The 21,194-nt window shown below is 42.8% G+C and overlaps 1 protein-coding gene across 2 annotated transcripts in view; it reads left to right on the top strand.

Moving 5' to 3' along the window:
* Nucleotides 1-696: 696 nt before the first annotated feature.
* MTRF1L (mitochondrial translational release factor 1 like) overlaps nucleotides 697-21,194 on the top strand; it is a 31,246-nt gene continuing 10,748 nt past the window's right edge. Inside the window, exons 1-5 of one of the 2 annotated variants that reach the window (XM_033939776.1) lie at nucleotides 697-1,062; nucleotides 4,454-4,533; nucleotides 8,459-8,642; nucleotides 11,389-11,552; nucleotides 18,039-18,156. In XM_033939776.1, coding sequence (XP_033795667.1) covers nucleotides 729-1,062; nucleotides 4,454-4,533; nucleotides 8,459-8,642; nucleotides 11,389-11,552; nucleotides 18,039-18,156 — 880 coding nt within the window. In that variant the 5' untranslated portion in view covers nucleotides 697-728. Of the gene's footprint in view, nucleotides 1,063-1,092; nucleotides 1,132-4,453; nucleotides 4,534-8,458; nucleotides 8,643-11,388; nucleotides 11,553-18,038; nucleotides 18,157-21,194 lie in introns of those variants that run through there. The other variant, XM_033939777.1, reaches the window with a different exon arrangement.

Genomic DNA, 21,194 nt, shown 5'->3' with positions numbered 1-21,194 from the left:
GTTGTTTTTTTTTTTTAGTTGTTACATATAAATACAGATATTTAAATGTTTAACATATGTGTTGGTGTGACGTGAAGGGGAAATCCATTGTAACATCTGTGATTATAACACCTCATACATTTAATTGTAATAATTAAATGGTAATGTAATTGCTTCACCTCACCATTCGGGGTTTTTACAGCTGCTTTGTGTGAATCTTTAATAAAGGTAATAAATCTCACCAAACAAAATAAAATAAGTAGCAAAATTCCATCTCTTGATTGTTTCCCATGCATAATGAATACCTTTCGATTTTTCTTTTTTTGCTAACTACTTTTTTTAAGATTTGAGTTGGAAATACCTACAGATGATATAATTTATAATCGCAGAAGCGTGACAAGCCCCACATGCACCTCAGATGAAGAACACTAAAACATTCCAGCTCGTTATACAGATCTATACTGAATTTTCTTAATAGACAAATTTTTAATAAAATAATTACAAAATAGGCGACGGAGGCTTTCCGCTACCTGAACAACTTTTAGCCACAACAGCAATAAAAACACAACACTAAATTGTAATCCTGCCGAGTACACCCCAGACACGTTCAACGTGTTCCGTATTGTTCCTTCCGCCAACGTGAACGTGGGATGTTCCCTCTGAGCCTGCGCACATGAACTCGCATGCGCCTTTTTATCCCCCCCCCCCTCCCTCCCAGTGGTTGTTGTGAGACTGATCGAGAAGTGCTCATGAGGTTGTTCCGGAGTACATTTCGTGTAACTGGACGGTTGTGCACCGCTTTCACGCTGCCTGTCCGTATCGTACCGAGCTTTGCATTGGATGTGGGGACAGCGGCAGATCAGGTCTCGAGGCGACCCTGTAGCGCTAGCTGTCTGCCCCGTTTGGGAGATGCGTTCCAGCATGAGCCGCTGCAGACCTTCTTGAGTAAGCTGGAAGAGGCGGGGCCTCGGATAGGGGGCGGCGGTGGCTCGCGCCTGCGGTTGCAGGAGCTGCTCTTACTGGTCCGCCGGTTGAGAGCCAGAGAGCGCGAGCTGCGCGACCTCGACGGACTGATGCAGACAGGTGAGCTTGGAGGAGGTGCTTGCAGCTAGGTGGTGCACGCGGTGGATGAGTAGTCTTTTTCAATTTCTTGTTAGTTTCTTGTATTTGGTATCTCTCTTAAGCGTGCACCTTTCTGTTGTGGGTGCTTTTGGAATAATTTTAGGGCCTAGGTAAAAGCAGGATCCTCTGGCTCTTCAAAGCACCATCTTAAGACTAGAGTGTAATTTTCCTTTGGCAGCTACTGCTGGTTTTGGTATGAGGCAAGCCCCTATGCTGGTCTTTTGTCTGTTTCTTTGCCCTGTCCCCACTGACCTGCAATTCTCCACCTGTGAGGGTGGGATTAAGCAAAGGAAGATAGAGCAGGTCTTTGCTTCCAGGAGGGCTGCATCCACCTGGATCCAGCTTTCTTTTGTTCCAGAAGAGCTGCATCCACCAGCATTTTTATTTTATCTAGGAGGGCTGCATCCACCTGGATCTAACTTTCTTTTCTTTCAGAAGGGCTGCATTCACCTAGATCCCTTGGGGGAGGGGGGCTTTAAAATGAATACTGGCACTGACAGTCACGCCCACCTGTGATGCAAACTGACATGGGGGGAGGCGAGGCTCACCAAAAAAGGGGATGGTTTTTAAGGTGCATATTGAAGGACTGGAATTGCAGGGTAATGCAGGAAAGTCATGCACAGCCTTACTGACATATGAATAAATAAGAACAAAATTAAAAATATATCCATAGTCTACATATTTATAAGAGTCAAGAAGAAACTGTCAAATTTTAAAATTTATAGAGGATCTGGGGAAATCCAGAGGCTCCAGGAAATCCGTGTTTTACCATAATATTATAGCTGCTTTGCAGTGATGAAGAGTAAAGGATGGATTATTCATTTTGTGGGCTTTGCCAGATTTTTCATGTATCTTCTCAGGAGTCCTAAGAAGAATATCTGCAGACAATTTTTCAAGTTAAAATAACTCGCAGCTCCTATAGCAGTAACTATCCTCAGGAAAGACTGAAGCGTTGCTGCAGTGACTGAATTTTGGCCAAGCTCAAGAGTACAGTTTGAAGAATGAGCTGTTCATGATATACAGATCTGCAATTTAGTTGGGTTTGGGAGGGAGGTTGACCTGACCTCATTTGGGATACATAATATACACTTTTAATCGTATGCATAGGAGCCAATTTTGTGGGTGCTTGAGCACCCCCAATATTAAGCAAACTGCTTAACTGTGTCCACAAGGGGTAATTTCTTTTGGGTTTAGTATCCCTATCATTTTGAATAGTTGGCTCCTATGGATACCTGTACTTAAATACCAGATCATCTTTCAGAGGTGGGGTAATCACTGAAGGACTTGCCTCCTCCAACCAGCCACAGAATTGGTGAAAAAACAGAATGGTGTGCAGAGCTTGGGATCTTTCATTAATATATGGGAACCAATTTAGGGTGGTCCATAAGACTATGGTTAAAATTCAACCTTATCAGAACATACCTCTATAAGTCTGAATATGTTCTACCTCATGTAGATAAGATTATGGTTTAAAACTTAAAGTAGTTTGAGATAAATATAGAGGTTGCTCATGGTCCTACAATATCCTCATAATATGGCTGGCTATTCATAGCAATTTGGTAATGTGGTTAGAAACTGTTACTTAATATTGGTTGAATACTAAGTAGCTTTATCTGAAGCTGGGTCAGAAACTGGTTAAGTTGAAGGCAACAGAGGGTAATAATCCATGGAGATCACTATGAGGAAAGGGATGTTACCAGTGGTGGGCCCCAAGGTTCAGTTCTTGGGCCTGTTCTTTTTAATAATTTTGTAAGCGATATTGCTGAAGGGCTGTCAGGTAAGATTTGCCTCTTTGCGGATGATACCAAAATCTGCAATAGAGTAGACACCTCTGATGGTGTGAATGACATGAAGAAGGACCTAGCGAAGCTTGAAGAATGGTTTGAAATTTGGCAGCTTAAGATTTAATGCTAAAAAATGTAAGGTCATGCATTTGGGCTTCAACAACCTGAGGGAACAGTACAGTTTAGGGAATGAAAAACTTTTGTACATGAATTATACACGAAAGAGGAGCGGAACTTGGGTGTAATAGTGTATTATAATCTTAAGGGGGTCAAACGGATTGAAAAGGTTAAGGTGAATGGTAAAAGGATGCATAGGTGCATAGGGAGAGGAATGGCCAGTAGGAAAAGGAGGTATTGATGTCCCTGTATAAGACTCATTTAGAATATTGCGTACAATTCTGATGACTGCACCTTCAAAAAGATATAAACAGGATGGAATTGGTCCAGAGGAAGGCTAATAATATGGTTGTTGGCCTTTGTCATATGACATATGAGGATAGATTTAAAGATCTCTATGTATACTGTGGAGGAAAGGTGGGAGAAGGGGCGATATGATAGAGATGTTTAAATACCTACATAGCATAAATATGCATGAGACGAGTCTCTTTAATTTGAAAGGAAGCTCCAGAATGAGAAGGCAAAGGATGAAGTTGAGGTGATAGGCTCAGGAATAATCTAAGGAAATACTTTTTTACAGACAGGGTGGTAGATGTGTGGAATAGTCTCCCAGTAGAGGTGATAGAGACAAAGACTGTGTCTGAATTCAAGAAAGTATGGGACAGGCATGTGGGATCTCTTAGGGAGAGGAGGAGATAGTGGATACTGCAGATGGACTATTTCACTGTTCTTCAACCACCGGTCCGCATGAAATTTCTGCGGGTCTGTGCAGGGCCGGCAAAATTAAAGTGACCATAGGTCCGTTTTCAGCCCTCCTGTCCTGAAGTTGTGCTCGGGGACAATGGAGCAGGCGATCATTTCCTGTCCCTTTCCCTGGGTTCCCTTCTCTTATTGCCCTGCCACTGCTGCTAAAGCTGACAGGAAGTCTTTCTGACGTCAGAATTGACGTGGGAAAGAAGACATCCTGTTGGCTTTAGCAGCAGCATTAGAGCGGTAATGAGCAGGGGGAAAGGAAGGAGGGTAGAGGTTTTTGTTTGTTTGTTTTTCTTGCGGGGCAGGGAGGGAAGGAGGTAGGCAGGCAAGCAGGCTGGCTTTGGCCATGGAGGGAGGGAGAGAGGTAGACAGGCAGGCAGGCTGGCTTTGGGATGGGGGTGGGACAAAGCGTGGAAGGCAGTGAAATATTAAATATATATATATATATACCTAAATTTAGACGCAGGCACTTGCACATTTTTGTTGGTGCAAATGTCCGCGCCTAAATTTATTTGTGGTTCTTGGGTGTAAGTGCTATTCTATAAACCGTGCCCATCTTTAAGTGTGATTTATAGAATAGTGCTATGTTCAGTGCTGATTTTTTAGGCGCAGTATATAAAATTCAGTCCTTAGGAGGTATTAATATAGATGTTTTCTTAATCATGTGTTAACATATTGGATGGTTCATGTTCCTTTAGATGAAAGTGAGGATTTAAGAAAACTTGCAGAAGATGAAAAAGTATCTTGCCAAGAAGAGATGATCAAACTGAAAGAGCAAGTAAGCATATTACATATTGGGGAAAAAACAAGTGTGGATTTGTTGCTGCTGTGCCCACTATAAGCAGCAATACCTTTTCTATAATGCAAGGAATTGGAAATTTTGGATATGCCATATTTTCTGGCTTTTTCAGGTTAGAATGTTTCTTATATTTGCAGAAATGGGCCAAAATAATAAAGCAAACTAAAAGCAAAATAAAGCATTTCTAAAAGTAAAGCACCTTTAAAATATTTTTATACCCCAGACCTAAAATAATAGTCTAAAACAATATTTCCCAAACTGTGTGCCATGGCACCCAGGGGTGCTGCAGAGGAACAGGCAAATGAGCTGTCAGTCCGGCACCTTACCTTCCTTTCCCCCAGTGGGAAACCTCTTTCCCTTCCCCAGCTTACAATCTTTGGGGCTGCCGGCAGCTTAAACAGACTGCCTTCAACAACCCAGAAGCTATCTGTCTGCTGTAGCATCCTGCCTTTGTGGTGACAGGAAGTTGAAGCAAAGCTTCTGGGGCTGCTGAAGGCAGTCTATTTAAGCTGCCAGTGGCCTGAAGATCGCAAGCTGCACTTTGAGGAAGGGAGATAGGAGTAAGTGGGAAAACTGCATGGGGGGAAACTGCATGGGGGGGATAGGGTTAGAATCTCGGAGGGGGCAGGAGCTGGCAGGTTTTGAGCATGTGCAGATGCACAAAGCTCCACATCAGATCAGAATATAGCATTGACAGTAGCAGCCGGTTTCCAGTGCTAATGGTACACGCAATGCCATCAGTAATGCGGCAGAGGGAATTCCTCGGCGGACAAGGCTGAAGCAGCCTGTTTAGAGTGCTGCCGGCCCGACACTGATTTGGATGAAGGTATATAGGGCTCGCTTGCCGTTGGCAGGGTTCGGACGGGAGAGAAGGATGAAGGGTCAGGGGGCTGCGTGGCGGGGGTGGGGTGCTCTAGGGTTATGCTGCACAAGGGATGGGAGGGAGGGAAGGATAGAAGCTGGGCAAGGGTTCTGCTGCACAGGGGGATGGGAAGGAGGGGAGGAAAGATGCTGCACATTTGGGGGTGAGAAAGGAAAGAGGAAGAATTGGGGTGAAGGAGAGGAAGGGAAAGATGATCATGTACTTACCCCGGAAATAAGACCTAGTGCGTTTTTTGGACCCAACATTAATATAAGCCACTGTCTTAGTTTTGGGGAAACACGGTACTAAAATGGTCAGTGGTCTTCGTCATAAGGCATATGCTGTGACTAAGGCATATGACTTAAAGATCTCAATGTTGTCACCCACCCGGCCTCCGCTGGGGTAGCCGTAGTGCCGGGATGGGTGATAAGCCTACGTATGCATGCCACTCTAGAAGGAGAATGGGTCCCTTCAGGGTGAGAATAGCCAAAACTATATCAATCAGGTCCATTACAAAATTCAAATAGTAAAGAAAAACAACTCCCAAACAGTTCTGGCTTTTAAAGGATAATTTCAGTTTTATTCTATCCCCTTTCCAAGGGTGACAAGCTCGGCTTTCAGGCCAGTTTATTTTAAGCAGGCCTCATTATTAATGCCAGCAGGAAACAAGAAAAAAACTACCACTCTGGCTATCTATCCATTCAGCCAGGCTTTTGTAAGTCCCACAGAATTCAGCTCTTTCTGGGCTGCTTTCACTCTCCAAGCAGGCCCAGGAACAAATTATCAGTAAAACAAAATAATTCACAAAAGAAAAGTCCAAACACTAGAACTGTGCTTAGGGCCAGCAAGGTGCCTGGACTTCAGTAGTCCAAACCAAGTCCTCTTCACCAAGGCCCTTGTATACACTAACAAACAAACTTATCAACAAGGTAAATCTGTTTAATAGTCTCTATGGTCTGCCTCTCACCAGCATTGGCAGGTATTTCCTCCACAGAGCTAATTGCAGGGCTTAAAGTTTGTTGTGTAGCCTATCAATAACTTCTTCTTCAGATAACATACAAGAAAAAGAATCCCACAAAAGAAATATCCCACACCCGGATGACACAGCATACACACCCCAACTTCATATACTCCCCAGCAATGCCCCCCAAAAAGAAAACAGTTCCAGCAGTTTCTTTGCTATCAGCTAGTTGGAACATAGCCAGTAGCCATAGGTCTTTAAACAGTAAAGGTTTGCACAATGCAAAATAAGAACACAGGCTTCAGACCTTAACTTCAAAGAACCCCCCCCCAAAATGGTTACTTGCCAACCGTGCAGAAGTTTATCTCCATTTCCTCTGTAAGGGTAGGAACTGGCTCTGGCTCAGCAATCTCCGTGCTTTCACCTAAGCATGGCTCCGGAGTCTAGGGTTCTTCAGGACCCTGCCATTCCATTGGGTCCTCTTCTGGTGACCGTCTCTTAGTCTGGAGAGCTCTTTTCAGCCACTGCTCCTGCACTTCTCTCCTTAGCTTCTGCAAGGCTTAAGTTTGGTAGGGCCACATCCAAACCTAGCTGAGGGGGAAACGGGCTTCAGCTCTCTCTGGCTCTCTCGGTGGTCACGCTTGGGATTTTCCTCTTCTCTCCTAACAGGGCTCTGCTTAGGCTCAGATTGGGGATAGGCAGTAGAGAATGGCACGGTGGATGTTACCCGCAGCTAGCCGCGAGTAGCTGTGGGTAACCCGCCAAAACGGTGGAGGGGGGAATGGTGCTCACTGCAGGTCCGGGGATTAGGCCATCCACCACCCCGTGGAGCGGTGAATATCCTTGTCCCTGCAGTTAAGGGAGGGAACGCACGTGGTCACTGATCATGCGTGGCCCCCTCCCTCCTTCCTACCTACCCACCCAAATCTATCTATCTCCCTCCCTCCCCCTTACTTTCGCTGTGCTTTAAGGTTTCAGTCTTGTTGAAAGCTGCCGGAGTGTTCATGCAGTTGCATGCGTGTGTGGGCGGAAACTTCTCCTCTGATGCAACTTCTGGTTGCGTCAGAAGAGAAGCTTCCGCCCACACATGCACACGAGTGCATGAACACTCCGGTGGTTTTTAACAACACTGAAACCTTAAAACGCGCCATGAAGGTAAGGGGGAGGGAGGGAGATGCACGGACCTCGTGAGGGGTGCCAGAGGGAAGCGTGGATGGGGCGGTGAAGGGGATGGTGGTCCGGTGACGGGGACAGATTTTTTTCCCTGTGTTATTCTCTAATAGGCAGCTCTGGGTGGCTTCAACTACTTTCTGATATATGGTTGCTTATTCCTAAGGTGTGGAAGTACTGTTTACTGCTTTCCTGTGTGTCAGGGCTGACTATAAGGTCTGAACTGACTTTGGAGGGAAGATAAGATAGAGACCTACGTGGCATGAGGCATTTCTCTTTCATTTGAAAGTAAGCTCTGGAATGACAAGGCATAGGATGGTTAAGAGGTGATAGGCTCAGGAGTAATCTAAGGAAATACTTTTTTACAGAAAAGGTGGTAGATTCATGGAATGGCTTCCCAGTAGAGGTGGTGGAGACAAGGACTGAGTCTGAATTCAAGAAAATATGGGGCAGACACGTGGAATCTCTTAGTTGATGCTGCAGATGGGCAGACTGGATGGGCTATTTGGCCTTTATCTGCCATCAGTTTTCTATGTTTTCTAAGTGCTATTCTGTAAAAGTACATATAAGTGCTATAGCACAAAACTTAACGTTGGGTATACTGTATACTTGGGAGGAACGTAGGTAAGGCTCCCAGTTTGGTGCATAACTTACAAGATGCTGCAAGTTATGCATATATATGGTATAGCTGCAGGTACCTAAATGTAAGGTACATTGATGCCCATTTATGCTCAAATTCCATAATGGAGTCTGGTTGTCCAGGTATTCTTATAGAATAGGCTGTCGGGCATTGAAGTGCCTAAAAGGAGGCGCCTATTTATATAATGGCCATCATAATGCATAAGAATGCCATATTTTAGTTATGCAGGGTCTGTATAAAGCCTCCACTTTGTCATTTTGTGCATGCCTAGATCATCTCACTTTTGATCCCTCCTGATGAAGCTGATGACAGTGATTTGATCATGGAGTTGACTGCTGGAGTGGGAGGACAGGAAGCCATGCTCTTCACTGCAGAAATGTTCACCATGTATGAACGATATGCTGCTTACAGAAATTGGAACTTCGAGATCCTGGAATATTTTCCCAGTGAACAAGGTCAGTAAATCGGAATTAGCATGATTTAAAGTTGGATGTGAAAGATGAATTCAAGCAGACACTGGGTAGCAAGTGAGTCAAATATACATTGAGCTTTGTAATATGTTCCAAAGTAAAAGAGTTCTTGTGGTTTAAACACTGGACAAGTGTCAACTTTGCAATATGTTAATTCATTGTAAAGGTAATTTTCCAAATAATACGACAGATGTTTCTAACTATCCTCATATAACCTCTATTTGCTCTGCGCTTCTACAATCAACAAAATCAGCATGCATTGTATATACAATTTTTCAATCCTCTAAGAAACCATCTATGATTAATCAGTACTGGAATACACAAATCACAACCCCAGTACTGGAATAAAACTCGCCACCCCAGAATGGAAAAACTTTCAGACTAAATCTATTCAACCTTCCTTATCCGCAGCTATTTTACAATCTTCATATTTTATTTTACATAAATCTTATTGGACTCTTCAAAACTTGCAAAACTTTCATGTGAACTACTTGATCTTGGTACTGCAATACTTCACCTGGATCATTATCACATATGATCTTTTCTTGTAACAACTTATTGCAATATTGGTCTCGAATTTGGGATATCATTTCTAATGTGTTTACTATAACTAGTCCTTTAACTTATAGAACACTTATACTTCGATGTCCGATCCTAATCTTGATTTAAAGCCAGCCTATTCTAGATTATTTGATTTTATGATTGCTTTAGCCTTGCATATATATTATTGTCACTTATTGGAAAAACAATTCAAGAATTTCCTACCAAGAATGATAGAATACATTATGTGCCTATAGAAAATATGAAGAAATCATTGCATTAAAGCACAGTCATATATCGTCATTTCTTAGAGGTTGGAGTGTTCTAGATACATATTGTTCCCAATCTAGATCAGCCCATTAGACAATATTACCCTTTTATAACATTTGTGAACTTCATATACTATAGAGTTTACTTTGATATTTAATTTTTATCATAATTTGAGCTATGTAACAACTAAGAATGCAGCCGCTTGCTTTTATTACTGTTATTTATTTCTTATAGGTTAAGATTCATTTTGTACTTCTATTGTAAATTTAATTAAATTTAATTTTTTAAAAAAAAGAGTTCTTGGCTCCAACCTGACATCTTTGTTGGAGGAAGGATTGCCACAGACAAGCAATCAGGAAAGCAAAAGTTAGAAAGTGAAGTAGCTGGTTGAAATTATCAATGACTCTCAGTGGGTAGAGATACTGAACTATTCCATTGACATCACCAATATACTTCCAGAAGATGGGGTAGACCTGATTTATTAAAAACAGGTCCCTAGGACTTGGTTCAGGGCCTGTATCCTTGAAGCTGCATCCTTTATGGCCCACAGCTGTTGCACTAATTCTCACTTTGCAGCCTTTATATGCTGTCCTTCCTTTTTTAGATAAACACATACACACTTGATAATTCTTCCTTCTTATGTTCAGCAGAGGATAGTTTGTGTATGCGTGCTTTTAACATGTATATGCCTCTTGGCAATTATATAACACCTGTATAACAAACATAGTTCTGCAGGAGGAGTGTGTGGCACGGTGGAGGAGGAGTGTGTGGCCCGGTGGATGAAGCTACAGCCTCAGCACCCTGAGGTTGTAGGTTCAAATCCCGCGCTGCTCCTTGTGACCCTGGGCAAGTCACTTAATCCTCCATAGCCCCAGGTACGTTAGATAGATTGTGAGCCCGCCGGGACAGATAGGGAAAATGCTTGAGTACCTGATTGTAAAACCACTTAGATAACCTTGATAGGCGGTATATAAAATCCTAATAAACTTGGAAACTTGGAAACTTGCATGCTCAAGTCCTTTATAAAATATGCATCTGTATGTACCTTGGGGGTAATTCTTTAAAGAAGGCATTAATGTTTGCATGGCAAGTATGCACATAGAGTTGATTTTCAAAATAATTTAAATGGCCAGAAACAGCTCCTGGTTGTTTAAATCGCTTGTCCAGGGCTAACCATAGATATTCAGCAGCACTCTCCGCTTAAGCTGTAACTGGCTATTTTGTGGTTGGTCTGGTGGCAAGAGTCAGCACATGTGGTGAAGTGCCAATCTTCAGCACTTAACCGGATCAGATAACGGTATAAACAGGATCACATAAAACACAGTTCTGTCTTCTTGTGGTTCGCTTTAACCGGTTAAGCACTGAACCAGATAAATTTTATCTGGCCGCATATGCCCAGATATTCAGTTCCAGTGCTCGGACAAGGCACAGAATTGAATATCGGGGGATAAAATTGGCAGAGGTCATCAAAATGCTGACAGCCAGAAAGATAGATGCAAAAGCACAGACATCCATTTTTGGAAAAACAAGATAGTTGTTTTGCAATTTTGAAAATGGTCATGTTTGCTGCTGGATTTGCGTGCATGTTCCGCAAAACGTCTAAACGCTGATTTAGATGTCATATTGAAAATGTCCCTTTATATATACCCAGTTATGGTACTTTTGAATAAAGAAAAGTAGGTACCTACTTTTCATTTTATATAATATGCTTCTAATAGGCGCCCCAATAGCTCTCTGCATGTCTGCTAGATGTTTCTAATTTGTATGTGGTTGGGGGTGGGACCTCCCTTCTTTCCATCCGTCCCTTCCCTGATATAGGACTTTTTTTTTCTGATGTAGTTATTTCCAAACAGTGTTTGCATTATACTAATTAAAAAAATATTACAGGTGAAAATTTTCCTTTGGGTCATTTTGTACATAGGTGGTTTGCGGCGAGCTGCTGCTAGTATAGCAGGCTTGGAAGCCTATAAGAACTTGAAATATGAGGGGGGAGTTCATCGTGTTCAGCGAGTGCCAAAAACTGAAAAGCAAGGCCGTGTTCACACCAGTACAATGACTGTAGCAATACTTCCCCAACCCAATGAGGTAAGGCACTATATTCAGTTTGTAAACCACAACTCTGAATTTTTGGGACTCTGACTGAGAAAATTTTAATTGTCTGTTCTTTTACATATTTATTTTTATATTTTTATTTAAAATAAGCAACAATTAAAGACAGCGGAATAAATTTATACCTATGTATATTTATTTTGAACCCCCCTCTCCTACTTCTTCCAGAGCTCTCTCTTCTCTGCTACCCTTAAGTCAATCCTGGAGTACCCCTTTGCCAGTCAGGTTTTCAAGATATCTACAATATGCATGAAGGAGATCTGCAAATAGGGAAGTGGTGTATGCAAATCAGTTCCATGGATACTCATTGCGGATATCATGGAAAACTGACTGGCAAGGGATTACTCCAGGACCGACTTGGAAACACTGCTTTAAGACATATGACTCAAACTCCAAATGCAGCATTCAACCAACCTTCAAACAGAATCTATTTTTGACAGCAGTGTTTACTGTTCTGTTGTTATTTCTAAGGCAGATGCCATGTGTCTGAAATATTTTTTTGTAATTGCCAAGATTTGGAAAAGCTGCTTGACTGGATTTTTTCCCAGTCGGGTGAGATATTGGTGTCCTCTTTTGGGGTATGGGAGGACATGGAAAACTGCAGAAGGTGGTTCCATGCAGTTGACTTATTTCTGGCCTGTCCTTCATATTCTGTAACCAATCAGTTGTTTATTTAGCAAGCATCTTCTTGACTGGCCAATTGGGTGAACTGGGAAGGAGCACTTTGACAGTGCTGGCTGCAAGGAGAGAAGGTAAAAACAGTGGTAATCAGAGAGAGTTAAAGTGGGTTTGTTTCATTGAGAAAGATTGTGGAGAGGGAAGTGAAAGAGCTGGGAAGATACAGAAAGGAGAGTACCGACTGAGGTATTTGGACTGGAGGAGGCAAGACTAGGATTACCAGATTTTACTTTAGTAAAATCAAGACCCACCCACATGCCCGCCCAGTTCCACCCCCCTCCCCCGCTGCCTGCTCTCGTGCTGGGTTTTGAAAAGGAGGACATGTCTGGGGAAATCAGGACCTCTGGTAACCCTAGGCAAGACTAAGAGAATTGTATCCTAAAAAGGATTTTGTTAGGCATATAAGAAAACTTGCACATTTTTTTTTTTTTTTCATCCTAACCTGATCAGTCCAATATAGATTATGCTCATCGGCCATCAGATGAAGACAGAACTCTGTGAGCTGCAAGCTCTGCACTATAAAAGGCACTGCACATTAGTATTTTCTGTATACAGCAAATTGTGATGAGCATTCCATGCAGCTAAGGACTGGGCTGGTGAGAGAAGTTGGCAGACTGATCACCCAGTTGAACTTTTTGCAAACAGAGAGGAATTCAGGGTGTCCTTTCCTTGGGGTATGCCTGGAGGAGTCCAAGTCCCTACCCTAAAATAATAATTTGGCACCATCAGGGTTGCTTTACCCTTCTTTTTTCTTAAAAAATTATTTGTGAATTTATATTCATTGCTGCATATGAGGGAATTTTGAGCATGAGGGAGCTCCTGAACCAGCCTGTAATTTAGACACTTCCTGCCTCAGAGTGGTACATTTGGAGACTGTATTTTTTCAGTTGCTAGAAACTTTTTTCCTATGAGCATTGGAGCATTTAGTGCTTCTTAAGAGCTGAGGCAGGCTGGAGCACCTACAGAGCACATGTCAAGAGTAAGTAAGGCTGTTACAGCCTATGGGCAAAATGGGGGGTGGGGTATGAAAAACCTGTTTTTGTGGGTTTCTGCTACATTCTAAAGGGTCTCTCACCTCTAAAATCCTGGTTTTACTTTTAGTTAAACCATTTTTAGCGTTTTTTTGGTGCTAAAATGCTGCGCCGTATCCATCTTGGATTTCTCAAAAAAAAAAATTTTTTTAAGTTCTCCATATCCTTTAAATCACCTTGTTTTGCTTCAGAACTGGCAGGAATAGAGTTATCTGGCTCTTTTATCCCTAATTCATCCCAGTTTTGCGCTGGATGAATGCTGGAGGAACGCTTTTGCGTCACGTGCTACGCAGTACGTGAAGAGGGATCGAGAGCTTCATGCTTAACTTCCCCTTAGTTGTAGTCTCTTGAGTTCTTTTCCAGTATATCAACATATGAGTTACAATAGTCCAGGTATGGTAATAGGACAGATTGTGCTACTGTCCTGAAACTGGCCTGGGTCAGGACTGATCTTATTGACCTAAGTTGTCTCATCTTAAAGAGGAATTTTTTCACCAGAGAGTTGATATGTGTGTTGAAGGTTAAGTTCAAGTCTAGTGTAACTTCCAGTAGTTTGGAGGAATTTTCTATCTTTAGTCTCTCACCTGTGGACAGTTCTAGTTCTGTGCTAAGTAGAGAGTTAAGGGGCTAGATTCACTAAGCAAACCGATCGATTTGAGACCCCCTTAATGAGCAAATTTCCCTCGGGCCTGATTCGCTTACCTCTCCTGCAATCCACTTCAAATCCGTGCCTGCAAATGAGGAGAAACGCATGAAAATTGGACAACGACACGATACATCAACCAATAATTTAAAACCGACTGGGCTGGCTGATCAACCCAAGAAGTGATTGCTGGGGAGCAGTCGAAAACATCTTTCCGACTCTTCTCCTGCCCGCCACCCCGTTGAAAAAAGCAAAAAACAAGTCACAGTCCAAAAACCTCCTGCAGCTCTGACTCTCCCGAATGCCTGCCTGCCTGCCCTGATTGCCTGCCTGCCTCGACTCCCATCCTTCCCCGCAGTGCAAGCCTGTGGTTTTAACTTGTGGGCTTTTAAGCAGGTTAAAACCACAGGCTTCTAACGTTAACAAAAGAAAAAAAAAAAATCTAAGCCGGGCTCCCGGCCTAAAGTAAAAAAAATTTTTTTTAAAAAAAGTCGGGGCAGACACATGCCACCCACCCTAAGTCGATTCCCCCCCCCCCGCCTGTGATGCCCCACAAAAGGCAGGAGGGATGCCCAGCCAACCTCCCTCCCTATACTTTAACCTAGGCAGGCCTGCTGACTGGCCCAGCCCACCCGCTTTCAAAATCGTTGGGAGCAGGAGGGGTGCTCAGCCCCTCCTGCTCCAGGCCTCCTCTGAGGCCAGTAGGAAGACTAGGAAAGGCCCACCTTCCTCCCCGTACCTTAATATTGTTGGGAGCAGGAGGGGTGCTCAGTCCCTCCTGCTCCATGCCTCCTTCGCCGAGTGCGGCCTTAGGCCATGCCCCGATGCAGTCAGGGCCTTAGGCCCCCCTCCCCGCACATTAGATGATGCGCTTGGGCGTGGCCTAAGGCCGCTATGGCGTAGCGGCCTTAGGAGTAGCAGGAGGACTTTGCTTTTCCTCCTGCTCCTGAAGATGTGCATGGGGAGGCCTAAAGAGCAAGAGGGACCGGGCACCCCTCCTGCTGCCAACGATTAATAAGGTACGCCGGGCATGGCCGCCTGGCCCGACCTGGGGTGGGCTGGTTGTGGGTGAGGCTGTGGGGCCGATGGGCTGGTCGGGGTTGATGAAGTTACGGGGAAATACTTGTAAATCCAATAGGAGGAAATATTTTTTCATTCCGAGAATAGTTAAGCTCTGGAACACATTGCTAGAGGTTGTGGTAAGAGAAGATAGTGTAGCTGGTTTTAAAAAGGGCTTGGACAATTTCCTGGAGGAAAAATCCAGTCTGTTATTGAGAAAGACATGGGGCAAGCCACAGCTTGCCCTGGATTGGTAGCATGGAATATTGGTTCTCTTTGGGTTTTGGCCAGGTACTAGTGACCTGGATTGGCCACCGTGAGAATGGACTACTGGGCTTGATGGTCCTTTGGTCTGACCCAGAAAAGCTATTCTTATGATCTTATGAAAGGAGGCAGAGGAAGAGGACAGTGAAGATGAGTATAAAGATGTAAGCCTCCTAGAGAGGACAGTGAGAAACTCCATGTTTCTGTCATAATGGACATTAATACTCTTGAGCAGATGTGTCTGCAGACCTAAAATGAGCTTATACAGGAGAAGTTCAGGACTAGAGAGAAGCATGGGATGCTGGAGAAGAGTCTGGAAGGACAGGCGGTATGAGTTTTCTCAGACAATGCAACATTGGTGGCTTATGTCAGTCACCAAGAAGGCACCAAGAGTGTGCAGCTGAGCCTAGAAGCCAACTTATTGTTCCTTGGGCATAACTACACCTACAGACTTATTTTTGCAGTACATGTAGCGGTAGTGGACAATGTTCATGCCGATTATCTCAGCAGGCAGACCTTAGACTCAGGAGAATTGACGTTATGTTCAGCAGCGTTCCAGTCCATTGTTCTTCGATGTGATCATCCAACTTTCGATCTGATGGTAACTGAGGAACAAGAATAATGGATGTTAACAGTGAAAGCAGCTTTTTTTTCAGGCCATCAAATATGCATGACGAGTATCAGAACTTAGAACTTTTCCTCAGCATTTTGGAGACAGGAATAGTACTGCATACAGTAATATCCAGCTTTCATGTCAACCAGGAAGTCCGGTTACCAGTGTTTATGCCTTCTGGATCCAAGAAGTTGGATAGGATCATGAAGCTGCTAGACATGCGTAGAGTATTGCTGCATTACCTAGAAGTGACTAATGAGTTTCAGCTGTCAGATCATCGCTTTGTATTATTGGGCAATAGCAACCAGGGACATCTTAATTTGAAAGTGACCATTTCCAGATAGATTTGAAAGGTTATTTCATCAGCTTATATCAAGAGCGATAAGATACCTCTGACTTCCCTGAAGGCCCACTCCACTAGGAGTTTAGCTTTCTCCTGGGTGAAGTCCCAAGTAGTGTCCACAGAAGAGATTTGTAGAGCAGCCACTTGGTCCTCTCTCCATACTTTTACAAAATTTTATAGGGTGGATGTAGCGGCAAGATTGGAGACCACTTTTGGAGCGTCAGTGCTGTCTGAGCTTCGGAGCTATCAGTGCAGTCATCTGTCCCACCTTAGATTTCAGAGACTGCTTTGATACGTCCCAATGGTTCAAGTCTGACGTTCCTATTGAACTAGAAGGGAAGATTATGTACCTATTTTGTTAATTTTCTTTCTAGTAGATGGGAACGTCAGTCTTGATGCCCACCCTGTCAGATGATTCCTAGCCTGCCTTTCTGTCTCAGACTTGTTTATAGTACCAGACAGTTTGATTCTTCCCTTGGCTTCTAGCAAGAGCAGAGATAAGAGTTCACCTATCTCAATAAAAACAGGAGCTACTCAATAGAACCCCTTGACTGTTAGTGCAGCTTGCACTCAAGTAGGTGGCCTATGTTTTGCCTCGAGATGGGTTATAAAGTGTTCATTATTAATGTTATTGTTATGTAATAAGCAGAACAGACTTGTATTTTTTTTTTTTTGGGGGGGGAGTCTATTTACCTCTCCCTCTCCAGGGCTGACCACTTTGATACAAATTGAGGAGTATAGGACAGCCCAGGAAGAAGGGAGTTAGAGTGAAAAATTGCAAATGAGGCTCTCTATACATCCTGCCGGTGAAAGTGCATAAACCCAGTGGTTAAAGACCGATGCTCCTATCTCCTAGAAAGATTAACAGGGTAAGATACATAATCTTCCCATCTGTCTAAAAACACCTTGTTCTATAATGCTCTCCATTATCAGATATTTATCGCTTAGTGAGTTTCACATCCTGATGTGCATATTTGTACATTTTTCTTACCGTCTCTCTAAGTTGGTGATTCAGAGGAAAGTCACTGCTTGTCATCTTGTGCCATCTCTGCCCTCACTTCCTGTATCAACTCCAATTTAGAGGGGAAGGGGTAGGCTGGTAGTGCAACATATTTATCCTCTCTTCCGCTCTCCCCATGCGCTTGTGTCCCCTTTCCCACCTCCTATGGTCTGGTGTCTCTCCTTTCTTTCCTCCCCGCAGTCAGGTGTCTTCCCCTTCTCCCTATCTCGCACATTGCTGCTGCAGTTCTCCGGCATCGGTTCTTTCAAGGCAGACTCGCCTCTAGCTGACCTGGAAGCTTTCTCTCTGAAGAGAAGGGGACAGTAAAAAGAGATGCTGGACTGTGGGGAGGAGGGAAAGGAGAGAAGCGCACTGGACTGCATAGGTTGGACCCCCCTCCATGTTCTGTCCACATGTACGCCCCCCCTTGCCTTTGTGTGCTTATGGGGGTTGCATGCTAAGCTTGTAGAATATCACTTAGCTGCCAGTTGTCACATGTATGAATGTTACATTCATATGCATAAGTTCTAGTATTCTATAATCTTAGCACACAAATGGCCTTTAGTGCCTAAATGTAAGATTATAGAATTAGGGGGGTGTTTGTGTAATTGAAGTAATTTATCACATGTAAAACATGGTTTACAAGAAGAAAATATTTTATATAATTGCCTTCTGTATTACCTAGGATTTTTCATATTTTGGGCTAGACACTGACTGATAAAAATGTGCCCATAAAGTGGGACACATGCTAATCTACTATTGATATTGACCGTCTTATTTTTCTTTACTTTTAGTCTGCTTTCTATCATTTCATTTTTTTATCTTTGCTAGATTAATTTAAAAATTAACCCCAGTGACTTGCGAATTGAAACCAAAAAAGCTAGTGGAGCTGGAGGCCAGCATGTGAATACCACAGATAGTGCAGTGCGGATCACTCACATTCCAACAGGTAACACCTACCCTACCCTCTCGCTTTTATTCTTCCTTTGTTGTTTGTACACAATGCAGTAGGCAGCAGTGAGGCTTCAGTTTTCAGTTCAGGATGCTCACATTTTACTGTAGAGTTGGCAAAGAAGGCCCCTAGATTTCCCTCATATGTAGAAATCACTTTGGTATGTTCCTTGTCTAATATAGCTGCAGTCATCCCCCATTCCTCTTTATATTCACATTAGAGAATGACACGCAAGTTCTTTTCCTGTCCCTGCCCCATTCCTACAAGCTCTGCTTTAACCATAGAAGCCTCGAACCCTTATGATTTTGAGGCTTGTACAGATGAGGACGGAGCTTGCGGGAATGGGGTGGGGACAGGACGGGAAAATGAGTTCCTGCAGGGACAGGAAAAAATTTGTCCCCCTGTCATTCTCTAATTCACATCTAACTTAATACATTGCTCTGGAAGTATTCAGTTAATGGTCAGTGATCCACTCTGTAGTATTTTGATCTAGGGTGGACAATCGCATTGCAATAGTTTCTAATTTTATTTTTTATTTGATATACTGCCCGTCAACACGGCCATTTTGAGTAGTTCACAAACTAGTATTTTCCCTATCTATCCCAACGGGCTCACACTGGGGCAGTGGAGGGTTAAGTGACTTGCCCAGGGTCACAGGGAGCGGTGCTGGGGCAGCAGTTTGGTCCACTAGGCCACTCCACTTGTAAAGTACCCATGTCTGTTTTATCACATCTTCTAATTCCCTACCCCAATTATCCTCTTTGTATGATTAGACTGTAATGTATTTATTATATTTTATTTATTTATTCAGTTTTCTATACCGTTCTCCCAGGGAAGCTCAGAACAGTTTGCATGAATTTAATCAGGTACTTGAGCATTTTTCCCTGTCTGTCCTGGCAGGTTCACAATCTATCTAATGTACCTGGGGCAATGGGGGGGAGGGGATTAAGTGACTTGCCCAGGGTCACAAGGAGCAGCGTAGGTTTGAACCCACAACCTCAGGGTGCTGAGGCTGTAGCTTTAACCACTGCGCCACGCATTCCCCTATTTGATATATCGCTTGTACATTTATAAATTATCTAACATACAGGTTGTAATTAAACTAAACAGGAGGCTCTCCTCCTTCCTTCCTTCCGAGTTCAAAGAATAGGAAAATCTTGGTGATTAGTTTTATAAGCAGGGTTTTTGAAAAATAAACCAAATTACATTTAACAAAAAAGCTTTACCAGTAAAACAAAATGGCTGGCTATCATGAGATACTTTTGAACACAGCACTCAGTACTTCTATGTTTTATGAAAAATTTACATTAGGCCAAGTATGAAATCGGAAGGCTACAAAGTGCAGCACTGAACATATACTGGACTTTCTAGACATTTTCTCTAGGAGCTTGTTGGAACCTTTGTTTAATATGAGCTAGGCTAAGAACTTTTTACTACATCCTCGGACAATTAATTCTAGAATGTAATTATGCAATGAGGAACATATATATTTTCTCCAATTTCTTTTAAATACAGTAACATTGAAAATGATGGTAGATAAAGAGCAGTATGGTGGTTATTGTAAAATCGTACCTGCTCTTACGTGCATTTATATTTATTAACACTTATAACCTACATTAGTCTTTAATAGTTCAATGTGACTTAACAATTCTAAAAAAATATGTCCTTGTTTGGGCTTGTATCTTCTACTCCTTGCAGGTTATACCACTCCACGCTTTATAAAGTGAAGTAATTGATGCTTTACATTTGATTCTATCCTTTTGCTATATAGGGATCTTCTATTCTTACCCTATGCCCTATTGAATTCCGTCATGGTTTTTATCTCCATCAGCTCCATTGGGAGGGCATTCCAGACCCTCTACCACTCTTTTGTGAAAAATATTTCCTTTAAATTTACCTCTTTTCAATTACAATTCATGTCCTCTTTTCAATTACAATTCATGTCCTCTAGTTCTACAGTTTCCCCATCTCTGAAAAAAAATGTTTATTAATATCTTTTGAGTATTTAAGTATCTATTCCTTTTCATCTATACCAGGCCAGTCCAGACTAACGAGTTAAGTCCAATGAGTTAAGGAGACAGAGAAACAAAATAGTTTCATGTACTCTACCCTTAAAGATATCATGCAGCCTGAAATGTTCACTATTATCTGTCTCCTAGCAGATAGTGGAAGGATTGTACAGCTTCTGTCGGGTGCTTGGCTTGCAGCTCCTGACCAGGTTTATCTAGGTGTCAGTTGAGCAGGGGGTTATAGCTGGTTATCTAGAGAATCCTGTTGGAAATGGATGATACCTGGGTCCCTCATTCCTCAGCTTGGGCAACACTGGTGGTTACTGATTCCCTCATCCCTCCACCTTCCAGCTCCACTCCTGTCTGGTGTGGTGACTTTGGGAAGTGTTCCGAGGCTGACATTTTGTGCATTCAGGAGGATTTCTGGTAGAACATATGGTTCAAAGCAAGTACAGGCAGTCCCCGGGTTAAGAACGAGTTATGTTTTTAAAGCTGTTTTTAAGTTGGATTTGTATGTAACTCAGAACTTGCAGATTTTAAGATTCTTGCTGCTTACCTCTGCTCCCAGCTCATAAAAGGGACAACTGTCCCTACCCAGTGTTCCCTCTAAGGTACAGCATGCACAATCACTGTTTTTAATGTGGCCATGCATTTTTCCTGAATCTGCTACAGGAGAAGTGTAGGAGTCTATGCCACTAGAAATGCTGCTCAGTGAAATCAAATGAAGCTGCAGCCACGTTCTTAAGTATGAGTCGTACTTAAGTCGGGCATCTGTAACTCAGGGACTGCCTGTATATGGTTTCTAGTTATTTTGCTGTTACAAAGGTAATTTTATTACTTTATTTCCTGTGCTGAGAATGTTGCCTGCCGCGGCTTATCAGAACAGTATCTCTCTATCTCCTAAAAGTCTAGGGCTCATATCTGTAGTTAAAAAAGCCGTGGTGTATTATTGCTCTTTTGGCCCGGCTGCCTTTTGTTGTGTTCTGTGTTTTTTCTTGATTTGCTCAATAAAATATATATAAAAAA

Source organism: Geotrypetes seraphini, chromosome 3 (assembly GCF_902459505.1).
Source record: "Geotrypetes seraphini chromosome 3, aGeoSer1.1, whole genome shotgun sequence".
NCBI lineage: Eukaryota > Metazoa > Chordata > Amphibia > Gymnophiona > Dermophiidae > Geotrypetes > Geotrypetes seraphini.
Note: the sequence above shows the minus strand (reverse complement) of the source record. Positions and strands in the feature narration are given on the sequence as shown.